A 17,548-nucleotide genomic window follows, 5' to 3' on the forward strand; every position below is an offset into this window, starting at 1 on the left:
CCGAGCAGCATGAATCCTAGCACAAACTGCAGTTCTCACTGCGCTCTGCCACTTGCGCAACTTAAGTGAGTTTTTTTGTAACTTCGCGGAGTTCTGCGTAGCAAAACTCTGCGTACTACGCCCAGGCCTACCTAAGAGGGTACAAAGCACTGAGTATAATATGAGCTCTGGAATGCTATCTGTGGCATCCACTGAGTATATTGCGGCCCCTGGTTTGACAGCTATGACCGGGAAGGATACAAAGCAATGAGCGGTATATCAAGGCCCTGAGAGAGGCCACCAAGCACCGAGTATACTGTGGGCCGTGGATGAGAGCAGCGACCGCGAAGGGTACGAAGCACTGAGTGGTGTACTATTGGCCTGAGAGAGGCTACCGAGCGCTGAGTATATTGTGAGCCGTGATGAAATAGCATTGACCATGAAGGGTACAATGTACTGAGTGGTATATCAGAGGAGTGAGAGACTACCAAGCACTGAGTATATTGTAGGCCATGGTGTGAGAGCAGTGACCCTGAAGGGTACCAAGCACTGAGTGGTAAATCTGTGGCCAGAGAGAGGCAACTGAGCACTGAATATATTGAGGGCATTGGTGTGACACCAGTGACTGTGAAGGGTACAAAGAACTGAGTGTTATATCAGTGGCCTGAGAGTGGCTACAGTGCACTGAGTATACTGTGAGCCGTGGTGTGACACCGGTGACCATGAAGGGTACAAAGTACTGAGTGATATATCAGTGGCCTGAGAGAGATTGCCATACACTGAGTATATTGTGGACTGTGGTATGACAGCAGTAACCGTGAAAGGTACAAAGCACTGAGTAGTTTATCAAACATCTACTCGCCCACTCACTATGGAGAGTCATATTTTATATGGGCGAGCTATTTTTACGGGCTGCTGGCGTAATGAGGAGAAATATATGTTTGAGGCATCTGTGCTGTAGATACACATGCTTTGCATACTCCTGCCATCTAGTATTGGGTCTGGATGTTTGTAAGTTGTTTTTCTTTGAAGAAGTCTTTCTTAGTCATGAGGTAAGGTGACTCCTCCTTTCGGTGATAATGCGCATGGTCATCGACTCCATTGTTAGATTGTTTTTTTCCACCACTGGGTTCGGACGTGTATTGCTGCACGCAGGTTCAAAAACGTTCTTTGGGTTCCCCTCGAAGCGCTATCCTCTCTACCCTCAACGGTATTGTTTCGTATGCATTTCTCACTTCTCGTATTATTTCGGTCAAAATAAACTCCTTTTTTGATCGGAAAGCTTTGTGGCTGGCCTTCGGTCCTAACCAGATCGGATCATCTCTTCGCCGATGGAACAGACACCGTTAGAATTCTGCCCTCAGTGCCAAGCGAAGTATCCGTGCACTGATTCACACAGTGTGTGTAACTTGTGCTTGTCACGGAGCATAAGGAAGAAGACTGCAATGCTTGCAGATCGTTTAGATCGAAGAAAACTCTTTGCGATCGTTGGGCTCGATGTCAAGAGATGCATCGTCTGAGCATCGAAGACATGCTAGACCTCTTCAGTGAAGATCCCAGGCAAGAAGACATTGAGACATCAGCAGCAGAGGAGGAAGAAGCCTTCTCTGTGCAGGAGCTCGAGATAGACCTCAATGCCAAGGAACTGCCACAGGGACAAGGTGGCGTGAGTACCGAAGACCCCTTACCCTTTCAAATCGTTCCCAAAAAGCAGAAGGCTTCAGCACCACTTCTGCCTTCTGGCCGAAGTCGGCACCAAGACGACGTTTCCAATGCCCTGCCTCCAGGCCCTGCCCTGAAACAGCCAGTCAAGTCTTACTGCTTGGTACTGAGTCAGTAAAAGTCCTCGTGGTAACTGAAGCCCCCCGGTTCCAAGCAGAAATTCAGCTCGGATCCAAAATCCTCCATGCCGAAAGTCTGGCAGCCTTCTGTACAAAAAGGCCAGCCCACGCCGGCAACGAAGACGCCAGCACCAAAATTATCAGTGTTGAAACTGAAAGATGTCCCTTCGGATCCAAATTTAAACATTGCCTCACTGAAAACAGATCCCAAGCGAAAGAGACTTTTATTAACCCTTAGACTGGTCATACTCATACCCAGCTGCCTCAGAAACATGAGCTTCCTGATGAGGACACTCCCTACAAGATCCCAAGGAACTGAACTTAGGGATCTGGCACCTATAGTCATAGAGTTTGGTTATTTAAATTTACCACCAGACTGTATGAATATTCTAAAAGAAGCAATATAACCTACCATCAGAGCTTGCCATGCAGCAAAGTGGAAAAGATTTGTTGCGTACTGCAATAACAACAAAATCAATCCTTTAGATGCTTCTATACAAAACATTATCTGTTACCTGTTACACGTACAGCAAACTGGACTAGCATATACATCTGTTCATTTGCACCTTGTAGCGGTAGCTGTAAATTTGCAGAACAGGCAACACCTGTCACTATTCAGAGTCCCAGTAATTAAAGCTTTCATGGAGTGGTTGAAAAGAGTAATACCACCAAGGATTCCTCCTGTAGGCTCTCAGGTCCACCTTTTGAACCATTGCAAAAAAATGCTGCTTGCAATTTCTCTCACGGAAGGTTGCTTTCCTCATTGCAATCACATCACTGAGGAGAGCAGGTGAGCTACAGGCATTAACCTTAGAAGAACCCTTCTTTCAGCTACACAAAGACAGGGTAGTTCTAAGCCCCAACCCTAAATTCCATCCCAAAGTGGTTTCTGCTTTTCATATAAACCAATCGGTTGAGTTACCAGTCTTTTTTCTTCAATCTGATTCTGTAGCAGAATGCGCTCTTTACACACTTGACATCAAAGGAGCGTTATTGTACTACATAGATCGTACAAAAGACGTTTGCAAATAAAACTATTTGTTGTATTTGCTCCACCTCACAAAGGCAATCCCATCTCTAAATCTAGTATTGAAAGATGGATGTTAAATGCATTCAAACATGCTACCCTAAAGCTATAAGAACTTTCTCCATACCCCCAACAACACATTCCACTTGCAAAGTAGGGGCTTCTGAAGCCTTTTTAGGTAATATTCCTCTAGCATACTTATGTAAAGCAGCTACATGGTCTGCACTACACACATTTACCAAACACTATTGTGTAGATGTGTTAGCATGTCAATAAGCTAATATAGGCCAAGCAGTTCTGAAAACACAATTTCAAACAACTGCTACATCTACGGGTTTGCCACCACTTTGGGAGTATACTGCTTTGTAGTCTATGCAAAGCATGCGTATCTAGAGCACACATGCCTCGAACGGATAATGTTACTTACCCAGTAAGCATCTGTTCTTGGCATGTAGAGCTGTAGATTCACAAGCACCCATCCTCTTCCCTGGGTACATGTAGTTGTTGCAGTTCTTCATTATACATTTATACGCCTGGACATCTCTATACTACACTTACTTATTCCATTCTCACCCTCTTGCGGGAAAAGAATCTATCAATGGAGTCGATGCCCATGCGTACGATCACCGAAAGGAGGAGTCACCCTACCTCGAGACTAAGAAAGACTTCTGTGAAGAAAAACAACTTGTAAACATCCGGACCCAACACTAGTTGGCAGCGGTATGAAAAGCATTTGAGCCTACAGCTCTACATGCCAAGAACAGATGCTTACTGCGTAAGTAACATTATCCTTATTACTGCCCGTTATTTCCTCTTTACATGTGTGCCACTCTGCAGCACACGATAATGAACCTTCCTGCAGAAAAAACGTCCTGCCCACAACGCGGCCACTTTGCACCCTGGCTGAAGGCAGCCGGAAGGATGCCAGTGCCTGTAGAGAGCAGAACTGCTTCGTTTCTTTGAATAGTTGCCTCAGTTCTGCTCTTTTCAAGTGACATAATCCAGCACAGAAGCTTTGCTTGCTGCAGTGCTTTGCAGCATTTCTTTGTAAATATGTCCCGTAGAGACTGGTTTACTAATAAAGTGGCCCGCTGCACCCATAGAGGTCCTCCTTGAATTGATGCAAATTTACTACTGTTTAGAGTTTACAAAGATTGACAGTAGTACGCTTGGAAAGCTGCGCCACGCTCCGGTTTCCAGGCATCCTACGGACAACCAAACACCCAAAAGGGAATGAAACAAATGTAGTAATCCAAAGCATTGTTGTTTTCCCACTGGGTCACTCTAAACTAGGGCCTTATTAAGGATTAAGGTGACATAGTAAAGGCAGAAGGGCTGGCGGAGAACTTTACTGCCTTTACTCCTCCCACCAAATGTAGACATTGCAATACATTTGTCAGGCACCACTGTCATGACCTTTGCTGTCATTGTAGGAAACATTTAATAGATGGCTCTGTCCAACATGATGACTGGCTGTTGGAGTTTTCCAAAGTTTTATGTTTTTCAGAAACAAATTCCCAAAGTATTTTTTTAAAATAATGCCCAACACAACCATTTACTTCCATGGAGTGGAGTAATATTTCTTCATTCTACTCTCCCTCACCACCAGGGTTCACCTGGTAGTGACAAAAGTAAAAAAAACATAGGGTCAGATGGCTTATTTCTGATGGCACCTACTCCATCAGGTCGTCGCAGGAAGCCTTACCTGTAAAATTAACCCCATCAGCGTAAAACCTGTGGTCTGCCAAACTCAAAATTAGGAGAGTACACCTTGAGTTTGGAGGGTTGCTACCGAGTATATGTCCAGCAAACTCTAAATCAGCCCAAAAGACCTACCTAATGCAATTCACTATTGACCCTAAATTCAAAATTCCGTATTCGTAAAGCACACCTACTCACCACTAAGTGTTTCAAGGTGTTGGAGGCCATCAGGGAGATTAAGTGAGCTATTGCCCAGAGTCACATGAGGCTAGCTGAGCTGCTACTGGCGCCGGGGATTGAGCCGTGACCCCGTGCTCCTGAGTGAGCCGCTCTGGCCGCTGCGCCACACCCCTCCCTTCTCATGGGAACAGTTCATCCTGACCATAGTCACGTCACACATTCACCCTGTGGCTCATTACTTTAAGTTGGGAAATGTGAGCTTTACACCCCCAAATCTTCCTGACTAAGCTAAGCCCCTGAGGCTGCACTTCCCTCACCCCTCTCTGCTCCAACCTCCTTATATAAACACTAGCAGCCCGTCCCGACGTTGTCCGCGAGCAAAAGGCTGCTTCAGGGCCGCAGCCCGTCCCGACGTTGTCCGGGGGTCCCCCGCAGTGCAACCGCCACCTTCAGGGCCCCCAATCTGCCTTACCGCCACCTTCATGGCCCCCAATCATCCACACACAGTTCACAGCTCCTCCCCGCGCTTCACTCAGCCGCACACGATCCGCCTCCTCCCAGCGCTTCACTCAGCCGCACACGTTCCGCCTCCTCCCAGCGCTTCACTCAGCCGCACACGTTCCGCCTCCTCCCAGCGCTTCAGTCAGACACACACGTTCCGCCTACTCCCAGCGCTTAAGGTCCAAAATATTTGGACGGGGAGAACATGTGATAAAGAGATGAGGGAGTAAGAACCGTGTATCTCGGATAAGAATGCTTGCTGTTGTGGTATGAAATGAGTCATTAGCAGGTCCGGCTTTAATGCGATGCGACCAGTGCAGCTGCACCTGGCCCTGACCACGAGTGGGGGTGCTGTGTTTAGAAAAACCTTATGGGTTTAAAAGCAACGGCTGCAGAGTTCCTTGTGTGTCCAGCAATTTTCAGGAAACAATAAACATGTCAAGCTAACTCTGATGATTAATGTTCCTGCTGGAGAGAGATTGAGTTTTACCTATTGACAGTTTTGACTCATCATAAAGGAATGCCGAGGGTTAACATGCCTACTGCAAAGAACGTACACCATGTAGATCACAGAACTTTATTTTATGTGGTTAGCTCAGTGGGTTACTGCTTTCATCACAGAGATCCTTTTGTTGTTGCACTTCATAAGTTACAATCCTGATATATGACAGCGACCTATGAACTGCCACCAAAGAGCTGCAAACAATCATCATGGTATAGGCTGGAGTGTTATGTTTTTCATTATCCTAATGTTGCCAAAAAGGTTACTTTGGGAGAAATACATTCTTATTAGTAAACCCAACCACTGTAGCACGTTTTAAATCCTGAGTTTGCGCCTCTCCAAACCAAACACTCTGAAAATGTACTGCCTACTAATGTGGATGAGCTGTTTCCATCACCTTTTAATCCTCTTTGTTTTATGTAACATTACATGTAGACTGATTTACACAGGTATGGTTCATTGTCTCTTTATAATCTGTTGGTGTGATGTAAAGTGCTCTGACGCCCTACAGTGGTATTCATAGTAATATAAAATAAATAAAATGCATGTGATAGAGGGGCTATATGGAGAGATTATGCGCACTGCTGGAGGGTGTTACTGAGGGAATCCGCGGAGAACGTCGCCATTAGGCGGGGAGGGGGGGAGTGAGGGTGGCGGGGGAGATTCTCGCACGGGGCTCCACCAGCGGTAAAGCCGGAGCTGGTCTTCAGTTGTCAGATTTGCAAAAACTGTCATAGAATGAGTTCTTCCTGCAGCGCAGAGCCCCGTAAATAATTTTAAAACATAAACACGCTTAACCCGCTCTCAGCTTGGCCCCTTCCTATTACACATGAGATAGTACAGTTACAATTCAGCCAGCGTCAGCTGCCCCCTCCCCTCGCACAGACACTTGTGCTGCACAGGACGCCGAACAGCTCCGAACATTTCCAGCAAGGCATCTGCTGGGTCCGTTTACTGGAACCCGAGTTATGCTTCCAAGTGTCTTACACAGTTCACCAACCATGTCAAGCCCTACAACCCTCCGTTAAGTAAGGCAAACATACAGCGTGTGAGCAGTAACACTGAGCAGACAGCGCACTGCGGTCAGAGAATGAAAGCAAATATAACCATTAAAGCAAAGTGTGAGCGTGTGGAGGCTACCCAGCAGCTGCAACAGCAAAAGAACATTCTTCGCTTTATGACCTCACTGAATATATATCACAGTATTTCCAGACAGACAATGTTCGGCACAGAAAGGTGCAACTTAAATGCAGCTTTACTCACCCGGATTCTATGCCACATTTATCTATGCCTTCATCTATCAGCCCGACTTCGCCGCTCCTCCCCACGCTAGATGATGTCAGCACGCACGTCCACGTTGTTAGCGCACACGGCCGGCGCTACTTCTTAGGGACTACTTTTTTTTTATTGTTTATTTTTTTTAAACGTTTATTTTGTAATTTTTTTATATCCTATGTCCTTCTACTGGATCCCCCCTTTCCAACGATGTATTGGGTGTTGCGATTGGTGGTGTACTTTTCGAGTTTACCTGGCTCAAAGGACACAGTTCTCTCTTTATAATAGTAGTATAGATTTGTGATCCCCCAGTGAGAGGACCGCCTGAGTGTCTTCTGTAACCTTAACACTGATGAAATGTGTTTTATTTTTCAGGAAAATCTACCTACACTGCAGCAAAGCGAGGTGAGTGACTCCTGACTTGTTTGTGATAAGGTTTTGTTTGTTCTCTGAGAGTGATTAAGAGAAGACACAGAATGTTCTCATGATGGTTAATTGAAGTGAAGGGAATATTGGCAAAGAAACCAGAACATCGTAAGTGAAACCAGGAAGTCTTTCTGTGTTAGAAACTGCTTATTGTCAGTAAAACATCCATGGGGTGGAGGGGATGGGTTTACAAGATGTCTCTGTGTACTTTTGATAGATTTCCCACCATCAAACAGCACTTTTAAAAAACAATCAATCAATCAATCATTTGCAAAGCGCACAACATACCCGCAAGGGTCTCAAGGCACTGGGGGGCGGTGGCACTACTGATCGAACAGCCAGGTCTTGAGTATCCTCCTGAAGGTCAGCAGGTCTTGGGTCTGTCGTAGGCTCAGTGGGAGGGTGTTCCATGTCTTGGCGGCGAAGTGGGAGAAGGATCTCCCCGGTGGTTGTTCTTCGGATGCGCGGGACGGTGGCGAGTGAGAGGTTGGCGGAACGTAGCTGGCGGTTGGGGATGCAGACGGAGAGCCGTCTGTTGAGGTAGGTTGGGCCGGTCTTGTGGAGTACCTTGTGTGCATGGGTGAGGAGCTTGAAGGATATCCTCTTGTTGACAGGGAGCCAGTGCAGGTTTCTCAGGTGGGGGGTGATGTGGCTGTGGCGTGGTACGTCAAGGATCAGTCGTGTCGAGGCGTTTTGGATGTGTGGTAGTCGTTTGATGAGCTTGGTCGGGGCTCCCGCGTAGAGGGCGTTTCCGTAGTCGAGTCTGCTGCTGACGAGGGCCTGGGTAACTGTCTGGCAGCGGCGCCTCTGACTGAGGCTCTCGCTGTTTGTTCTTTGCATAAATCGGATAGGAAAATGCTGGTATGTTTACATGATAATTGAAAAATAGAGGAAAACTGTTTTTTAACTCACGCTTTCACTGTTTTTAATCTTGCATCCTACAAAGACCATCACCTCTATTTCTTCTGCCTCTTCCATCTGCCATAGACCCCGGTCCATCACGGCCTGTGCCATTTGTACGGAGGATCGGCTCTTAGGCACCACACTTCCGGCTACACTACCGGAAGCATAATTTAACGCTCCAGTCCTTTTTTGCTCTCCTCCTATTTAAACAGGAGCAGGGAGCGAAAGCGCGAACGGATGCGCGAGCGGCGCGCCAAAGGCAAGCCCGTCTGCGCCCGTCCACACCCGAACACCGCCCGCCGCCAGGACCCCTACACCTATCTATCTGGTAATGTACTGTTGCCTTTATTAGTTCCATACACTCGAAATCATGACTGATTTTTGTTATTCTGGTGAAGAAAGAAATAAAATAAATACAACCCTGATTAAACCCTCCGAGACCCTAATAGCAGAAATAGCTAGGTGTCCTGATATCTCTCGTCTTGCTCCCCTTCTTAACCAGACTAAGACCTTTGTATCTCCTAGCATAAACTTTTCTAGTACTTGCAAATCCGTCAAACAACTTAACTCCATATATTTTAATGCCCGATCAATTTCAAAACATGCGCTTGAAATCTGGAGACTTCTTGATTCTGAAGCTCCGGATATCTGCCTGGTCTCCGAAACTTGGCTGCACGAAAATGCCTCTCCCGACGTACACACTGCTTTCCCTCCTATGTACAAAATAACACGACTCAATAGGATAGATAGTAGAGGGGGCGGCCTACTAATTGCTTCCTCCCACAAGGTTAACATTGTCAGTCTAGAAAACTTTGTTTCTAACCATTTAGAAATTATTGTGTTCAAAATTGAGGGATCTCCAAATAATGTCTGGAAAGGAGCCTTAGTATACCGACCTCCTGGCGCCAAAGGAGACTTTGCAAACAAATTACTTGAGATCATCGCACCACACGTTCTGGCCTCCGATAAATTCCTTCTAATTGGTGGTTTTAATTACCATGCGGAAATACAATCTAATCTGGATACTGAAAAATTAATCTCTAACATGCACACTCTGGATCTTGTTCAAAAGGTCAGAGGCCCTACACATCAGGCCGGCCACACGCTGGACCTTCTCTTCTCAAACTCCCCTGACATTATGGTAGCCTTCCCTATTCCATTACTCGGGAGATATCACTACCTACTGAAATTTACTTTTTCCATGGCCCAAACCAAAGCAGCACCGAAAAGCGAGCTCACATTGCACAGGCCTTTGAAAAAAATTACATCACCTACGTTTCTTAAACATTTCCATTTTGATTTGGCATCCCCACCCATGAGTGCAAGTGTAGCAGCACGAAATTTTGAAAAGGCTATAGAGATAGCACTCAACAAAATTGCCCCATTGAGTAAAGTCAAGTGTAAGAATAGAACTGCCCCTTGGTTCTCACAGCAGTTAAAAACCAGTAAGTCTCTGTGCAGAACTGCTGAGAAAAAGTGGCGAAAAAGCAAAGACCAGGCCGACCGAAAAGCATATAAAATATTGCACTCCAGATATATGAGTGACATGAAGGCGACAAAGAGGGCTTTCCTTATGGAACGGATAAACAAAGCAGAGAACTCTACCAAATTTTGAAAGAATTCACTTCTTCCAGAAACTTGTTAGAAATACCGAACTCCCAAGAGTGGACAGACGCTCTTTCGAAATTTTTTGAGGATAGAACTGCCATTAATCTCTCTTTTCCGCCTCCTTCTAACACAGGGGTCTTCAAACTGTGGGGCGCGACCCCCAGGGGGGCCGTGGAGCGATGCAAAGGGGGTCGCGCCTTCACAGTGTCACTTCTGCCTCCAGGGCTTCAGCCCCCCTCCTCCCCCATCCTGTGTCTCAGCCCGGGCTGCTGCAGTGCAGCTCGCGCTCCTGGGGCCTCGGCTGGGCAGTGTCTGGAGTCATATCTCCGGCAAAGCTTAGTTTTTTAATGGTTCCAGTACCCCCTGGGCCCCCACTCTGCCTATTCCTTACATTTGTATTTTTACGCTTACTGCTGTAGTGTGAGAATGCATCTAATGAAAATAAATATAAAGTTGGGTTGCCAAAAGAAACATGCCTGCTATGTGTTTAAAGATCCTGCAGAGACCTGCTCTTGACACTAAATTGAGTTATAAATAAAAAAGTATGTATTCATTAGTTATGTAACTTTTCTGTCTTTATTCTCTTTAATTAATAGTCATGGATCATTGAGGCATCTCTAGAACACAATTAAAAGTGCTTTCAATTTATATTTGCTGTTCTAAGTATTCACAGATAAGTGCAAAAATTACAGCTGTCGGTGACTGCTTGTTTCTGGGCCATCAAAATAATGAGCTGGTAACCCTAATCATTAGACTGGAAGTTTATTGCAGGATGAGCACATTATTTATTTCCTCCACCCTCGAACTCTGATTAATGCCATTATAGCAATAGTTTAACTTATATCTGAAACCCTACGCTTCAAGTTTCTGGGAATGCACCCTGCTTTCAGACTACTCACTTCTCATTCTCGCCTTCACTTTCACGTTCACCCTGCACTCCTAGCGATCACCATGCACTCATAGCGATCACCATGCACTCATAGCAATCACCATGCACTCATAACGATCACCATGCACTTATAGCGATCACAATGCACTCCCACTGATCACAATGCACTCACACTGATCACAATGCACTCACACTGATCACAATGCACTCACAGCAATCACAATGCACTCACACTGATCACAATGCACTCACACTGATCACAATGCACTCACACTGATCACCATGCACTCAAACTGATCACCATGTACTCACACCAATCACCTTGCACTCACACCAATCACCATGCAATCACACTGATCACCATGCACTCACACCGTTCACCAGCTCACCCTGCATACACAGTGATCACAATGCACTCACACTGATCGCCATGCACTCATAGCGATCACCATGCACTCATAGCGATCACCATGCACTTATAGCGATCACAATGCACTCACACTGATCACAATGCACTCACACTGATCACAATGCACTCACACTGATCACAATGCACTCACAGCAATCACAATGCACTCACAGCAATCACAATGCACTCACAGCAATCACAATGCACTCACAGCAATCACAATGCACTCACACTGATCACAATGCACTCACAGCAATCAGCAATCACAATGCACTCACAGCAATCACAATGCACTCACAGCAATCACAATGCACTCACAGCAATCACAATGCACTCACACTGATCACAATGCACTCATAGCAATCACAATGCACTCACAGCAATCACAATGCACTCACAGCAATCACAATGCACTCACACTGATCACCATGCACTTACACTGATCACCATGCACTCACACTGATCACCATGCACTCAAACTGATCACGATGTACTCACACCAATCACCTTGCACTCACACCAATCACCTTGCACTCACACCAATCACCATGCAATCACGCTGATCACCATGCACTCACACCGTTCACCAGCTCACCCTGAACACACAGTGATCACAATGCACTCACACTGATCACAGTGCACTCACACTGATCGCCATGCACTCGCAACATTCACCCACTCACCCTGCACTAACACTGATCACCATGCACACACAACATTCACCCGCTCACCCTGCTCTCACAGTGATCACTCTGCACTAAACATTCGCTTGCATTGTTCATTCAGTACCTCTCCCTGCAGTCATACGAGCACACTTCTCACCCTGCACTCATGTGACACTTCACTCACCTGTCCCCCCCTTACTGCTCAATCTGTAGCTCACTCAAACAAGGCCATCACTAACCGTGCACTAATTCGTCCCACTCTGCACTTACAGCCGAACCCAAAATTATATGGTCACCTCACTCACCCTGCAGTCACTCCTTTTACCCTGCTCTCACACTGTCACATCGCTCACCGTGCAGTCACATGGGCACTCTTGTCACCCACACATTGCACTTCACAGAACTGAGTGTGAGTAAACTATGAGTAGCGCTATAAAAAAATGAAATGTTTGCCAGACAGGTGCTATAGAGAGATGAGGTGTATTGGTGAGTGGTAGTGAGGGAATTCATGGGCCAGGTGAGCTTCTAATGTGGCAGCGCGTATTCCTGCGGATTGGGAGGCCCTTCACAGAGGTTGACTGGACATCTTTCTGATGTTCATTGCTGTATTTTGGTTATAAATTAGAACTGATGGGGTGCAATCTTTCCTCAGTATTACTGTGTTTAAAAAAGTTCTAAATAATAAAGCAATACTACCCCAAAATACGCTGCATCACAGAACATTATTTAAATTTTCTACTCACACAATTTAGTCAAGCCTGTCGCATAATTTGGTCCTCACCATCCTCATAACCTAGAGGTTTAGAAATTTTTGTCAGGAGGGGGTCCTTACGCTGGAAAATGTTGACAGGGGGGTCTCGGCATCCAAAAGTTTGAAGACCTCTGTTCTAACACAATGCAGCCTGAAGTTCTGACAAATTTGTCTCCAGACCTGCCATATGTTTTAAATGAGAAAGACTAGATAGTGATGTGATCATGTTGGCTGGGCTGAAAATAAAATCTGGGTCCACCACTGATCAAATCTCCCCTAAACTCTTTTCCATACTTGCTCCTGTATTGGTAGAACATCTGACCGGTCTCTTTAACAAATGACTTTTGGAAGAGATTTTCCTACCATATGGAAAGCAGCTAGAATTAGACCAATCCTAAAAAAGCCCTCGGCCGATCCTAACATCTTATTAAACTATCGACCCATCTCACTACTCCTTTATTTCGGAAAAATGCTAGAATTTCTCGTTAACAAACAGCTTGTGAGTCACCTCGAAAATCAATGACTCCTAGACCCTTTGCAATCGGGCTTTAAGGACTCTCACAGCACAGAGACAGCACTGGTCGAGGTTGTTGACAATATCAGATTGGCTCTAGATCAGCGCCAATCAGCCATTCTTGTCCTGCTCGACCTGTCAGCAGACTTTGACACCATCTCCCATTGCATCTTAATTCAAGGCCTATGGGAGATTGGTGTCAGAGGTGCCGCCTTAAAATGGTTCTCCAGCTACCTATCAGTAGATACAACAGCTGTCCAGATCGAAAGGAACGTTGCACATGAAAGACCTGTAAGGATGGGTGTACCTCAGGGTTCGATTCTTAGCCCAACGCTTTTCAATGTCTATATGACACCTCTGCCCAGAGTGATCCGAGTCTATGGCTTTGATGTTCTGTCCTATGCTGATGACACACAGATTTTAGTCCCACTGGGTCCAAATCCAAATGAAACCAAACAACGTTTCAAAAACTGCCTGATCCATGTTGAGAAATGGATGAACACCAACCACCTTCAGTTAAATGGCAGCAAATCAGAAATTATGTTTTTTGGTAAAGCTGCAGAACGCTGGACCAATGACTGGTGACCAGATAACCTGGGAAACTGTCCAACGCGCAAGGAATCAGTCCGGAATCTGGGTGTTTACATGGATAATAAATTATCCATGAAAAACCAAATCAATCACATTGTGGGCACCTGTTTTGGACTAATGCGTAGTCTGAGGAAAGTTTTTAAGTGGATCCCTGTTGAGGCCCGGAAACCCCTAGTCCAGGGTTTAATCAGAAACAGAATGAATTATGGGAATGCACTTCTTTTATCCATAAATGAACATCTTTTGAACAGACTCCAGGTCCTTCAGAATACCGCAACCCGGCTGACTCTCAATCTTCCACGAAGAACCCCATCGACCCCTTGTTTAAAAAGCCTTCACTGTCTTCCGGTTAAAAAGCGAATTCTCCACAAACACATATATGGAAATGGGCCAAAATACTGGTCTCAAAAGTTAAGATGGTATTTGCCTCAAAGAGAATTGAGATCTAGTAATGAGTCATGACTGACGCCTCGGAGAATATCGACCTCCAGAAACAGAGGGCGTACGTTCTTTTTCCTTGCCCCTGCCTCATGGAATAAAATGCCTCTTAATCTCGGCATTATTCCAGAACACAGCTGTTTTCGCAAAAAGCTAAAGACTTGGCTATTTGCATATTAGACCATCTGTTTCTCTTGTCAGAGCCGTCTGCAAGCACCATGAGACTCCTCGGATGTGATTTGTGCATGATACAAATGTCCTTGACTTGACTTGACTTTCTTGTATCTGTCGGGATCCATATGTAGATCTTACGGAGCATGCAAAGGGTGTTGAAGCAGGAGGAGGAGACGGCGTTGACTTGCTTGGTCATTGAAAGCGTTGAGTCGAGGATTATTCCCAAGTTGCGTGTGTGGTTGGTGGGTGTCGGGGCTGCCCCCAGTGCCGTCAGCCACCCGGAGTCGTCCCAGGCTGAAGGGTTGGAGCCGAGGATGAGGACCTCCGTTTTGTCTAAGTTCAGCTTCAGACGGCTGGTCTTCATCCAGTCGGCGACGGCCTTCATTCCTTCGTGGAGGTTGGCTTTGGTGGTGATGGGGTCCTTGGTGAGGGAGAGTATCAGCTGAGTGTCGTCGGTATCGGAGGTTATGTTTAGGTCGTGCTGTCGGGCTATGTGTGTGAGCAGGGCCATGTAAATGTTAAACATCGTTGGGCTGAGGGAGGATCCCTGGGGTATGCCGCAGATGATCTCGGAGGCTTTGGAACGGAATGGGGGAGGCTGACGCTCTGGGTTCTGCCGGAGAAGAAGGAGGTGGTCCAATCCAGAGTCTTGCCTCGGATCCCTGCAGCGTGGAGACGTGCGTGTAGTGTGCAGTGGCAGACGGTGTCGAAGGCGGCAGAGAGGTCTAGGAGGAGAAGTGCTGTGCTCCTAGAGCGCATCACATTTTCATAATACTGCATTACAACTATACACTTGGGGCCATATGTAGGTAAATTGCAAATACCGACTCCTTAATACCGATTTATACCGAATCGGTATTAAGAATGAGGTAAACGTGATGTAGGTAAAAATTCATTAAACATTACCGATTCGTTGCAATTCGGTATTAAATACCGATTGTGAACAGATCGGTAATAAAAATACATACCGAAAGGCTATTACCGAATCGGTGTTACCGAATCCACACCCAAAATCGGAAATACCGATTCGGTAATTTAAAAAACAGAGTTTTGGTGAATCAGCCAATCCTGATACACCCATTTACTTCCCAAACAGGAAGTTGCCACACCCAGCCAGGTGCACAGGGCCTGGAGCTCACTGTGAGGCAGGCAGGCAGGCAGGAGAGCTGAGGAGGCAGCAGCAACACAGCCAAGAAAAAAATATAGATAAACCACTGAACAAGCATTGAAATGGCAAGCCAGGACAAGGAGAAGGAGGGAGGTGAAAGAAAAAGAAAACTAAAGTTCAGCGACAAGGAGCTTGAGATCCTGATCGAGGATGTCACCCATGAGTACCACAAGCTGTTTGGAGCCCAGTCCCACCAAGTGCCAGACGCACAGAAGAGGCAAATATGGAGTGGCATTCGGGACAAGATAAATGCCATTGGTGTGACCCTGCGCACCATAGAGGACATCAGAAAGAGGTGGTACGACCTCAGAAAAACTGCAAAACAGAGTATGGCAGAGAGACATAGGCTGGCAGGGAAAACTGGAGGAGGAAAAAATCGAGCCCCAGTACCAACACCACTGGAACAGATGGTGGAGTCCACCATCCAGCGGGAGAGTGTGAGTGGCATAGGAGACGCAGACAGCTCCGCCAGAGCAGCTAGAAAACAAGGTAAGAAGCATGCCCAGCATGCTGCCCTAACCCCTCCCCAACCCCAACCCCCATAGTGGTAAAAGTGCTCCCACTCCACACCATGTCTTACTGCTTACCTGCAATGCATTCTGGGTGATGTAGTCAGTGTGAAATCATGATCAGGACTGTCAGGGCAGCTAACACAATAGCATGGTAATAGAATTGGATAGGTCAGGATAACCACTGTGCACTGTTGGCATGTACTTTAATGCAATGGCATTGCAGACAGAGCATTGAGAATATTTACATTTGTGTCATTTCAGGCGAGTCATCTCGCAGTGCAGCTGAGGGCAGCAGAGGCAGGTCAGCCAGGTCAGAGGGCAGTGAACAGGATGAAGACAGCATGGCTACAGGGAACACCAGCTCTGCGCCATCGCAGCCAGCCAATCCTCCACCACAGACAACACCACAGCGCCAGAGAGGGCCGCAATCCCCTCTCACTCAGTCACCACTGCGACGTTCACCAACACCACCACCACCACCACCACCACAACCACAGTCAGGCAGGAGGCATGCCGTGATCACCCTCCAGCAGATGGAGGCGTCGGAGGAGGAGGGCAGCCAGCGGGAACAAAGTCCTATCGTAGAGAGATCCAACAGGGAGCGGGCTGGTTCAGCATCCGAGCGTGCGAACATCTCATCACGACGCCGCAGGGCAAGGCCTGACAGTCCAGTGGCATTTGAGCAGGGTGACAGTGTGTTTGATGGACTGGAAGGCAACATGCTGAAGGTCCAGCGCCTGCAATGGAGGGAGATGAAGTCGTTACACAGGGAGGTGGCAAACATTAACAGACATATGCACAAGATGGAGAAGGGTATCAGTGCCATGGGGGAGAATATGTCTGCAGGGATGGAGAGGGTAGCAACCTCGGTGGACAACCTCTGCAGCCAGCTGGAGCAGGACCGTGTTGGCATGCGCCGACAGAGACTGAGACTCCAAGACTATACCAAGTCGGTGAACCGGCTGGCCACTACAACATCACTGATGTGTCGCCGGTCCATCGCCATGCAGGAGGAGATGGCGCATTGCAGCAGGGATGTGGCCAGGGGGATGGTGTCCATGACCTCAGTGCTAGAGCTCATGCAGAATGTGAAGGCCTCAAATATGGAATGGGGGGGACAGTGAGGAGGCTACCAGCCGTGGTAGCATTACACCCTCACCCACCGAGTGCAGGGGGCGTAGTGGACGTACTGTCCCAGCACAGGAACGGTCCAACTCACAAGTCAGTGTGGATGGGGAACATGCACGTGCAGCACGGGGACGCAAGAAGTGAAGGACACTGGCTGTCCACATGCATGTGATGGGTGATGTAACCCATGTCCAATTGGACATTGCTCACAATGCTGGAGGTGTGCCAAATAAACACCTGTACATGTAATTTGAAATGCCTCAGTGTCGTTACTCACTCAGAAATAGTGTGATGTTATCTCTGCCCGTCTATGTCTCCCATCATGTTCAATAGCAGCACCAGCCGCGCTGGGCTCTGGCTGAGGGT

At 46.9% G+C, this 17,548-nt stretch overlaps 1 protein-coding gene across 1 annotated transcript in view; it reads left to right on the forward strand.

Moving 5' to 3' along the window:
- LOC147710001 (saoe class I histocompatibility antigen, A alpha chain-like) overlaps positions 1-17,548 on the forward strand; it is a 323,941-nt gene that overhangs the window by 287,068 nt on the left and 19,325 nt on the right. Inside the window, exon 6 of the mRNA XM_086919304.1 lies at positions 7,382-7,411. Within this exon, the coding sequence (XP_086775430.1) occupies positions 7,382-7,411 (30 nt within the window). The remainder of the gene's footprint in view (positions 1-7,381; positions 7,412-17,548) is intronic.

Source organism: Lissotriton vulgaris, chromosome 5 (genome assembly GCF_964263255.1).
Source record: "Lissotriton vulgaris chromosome 5, aLisVul1.2, whole genome shotgun sequence".
Taxonomy (NCBI): Eukaryota; Metazoa; Chordata; class Amphibia; order Caudata; family Salamandridae; genus Lissotriton; species Lissotriton vulgaris.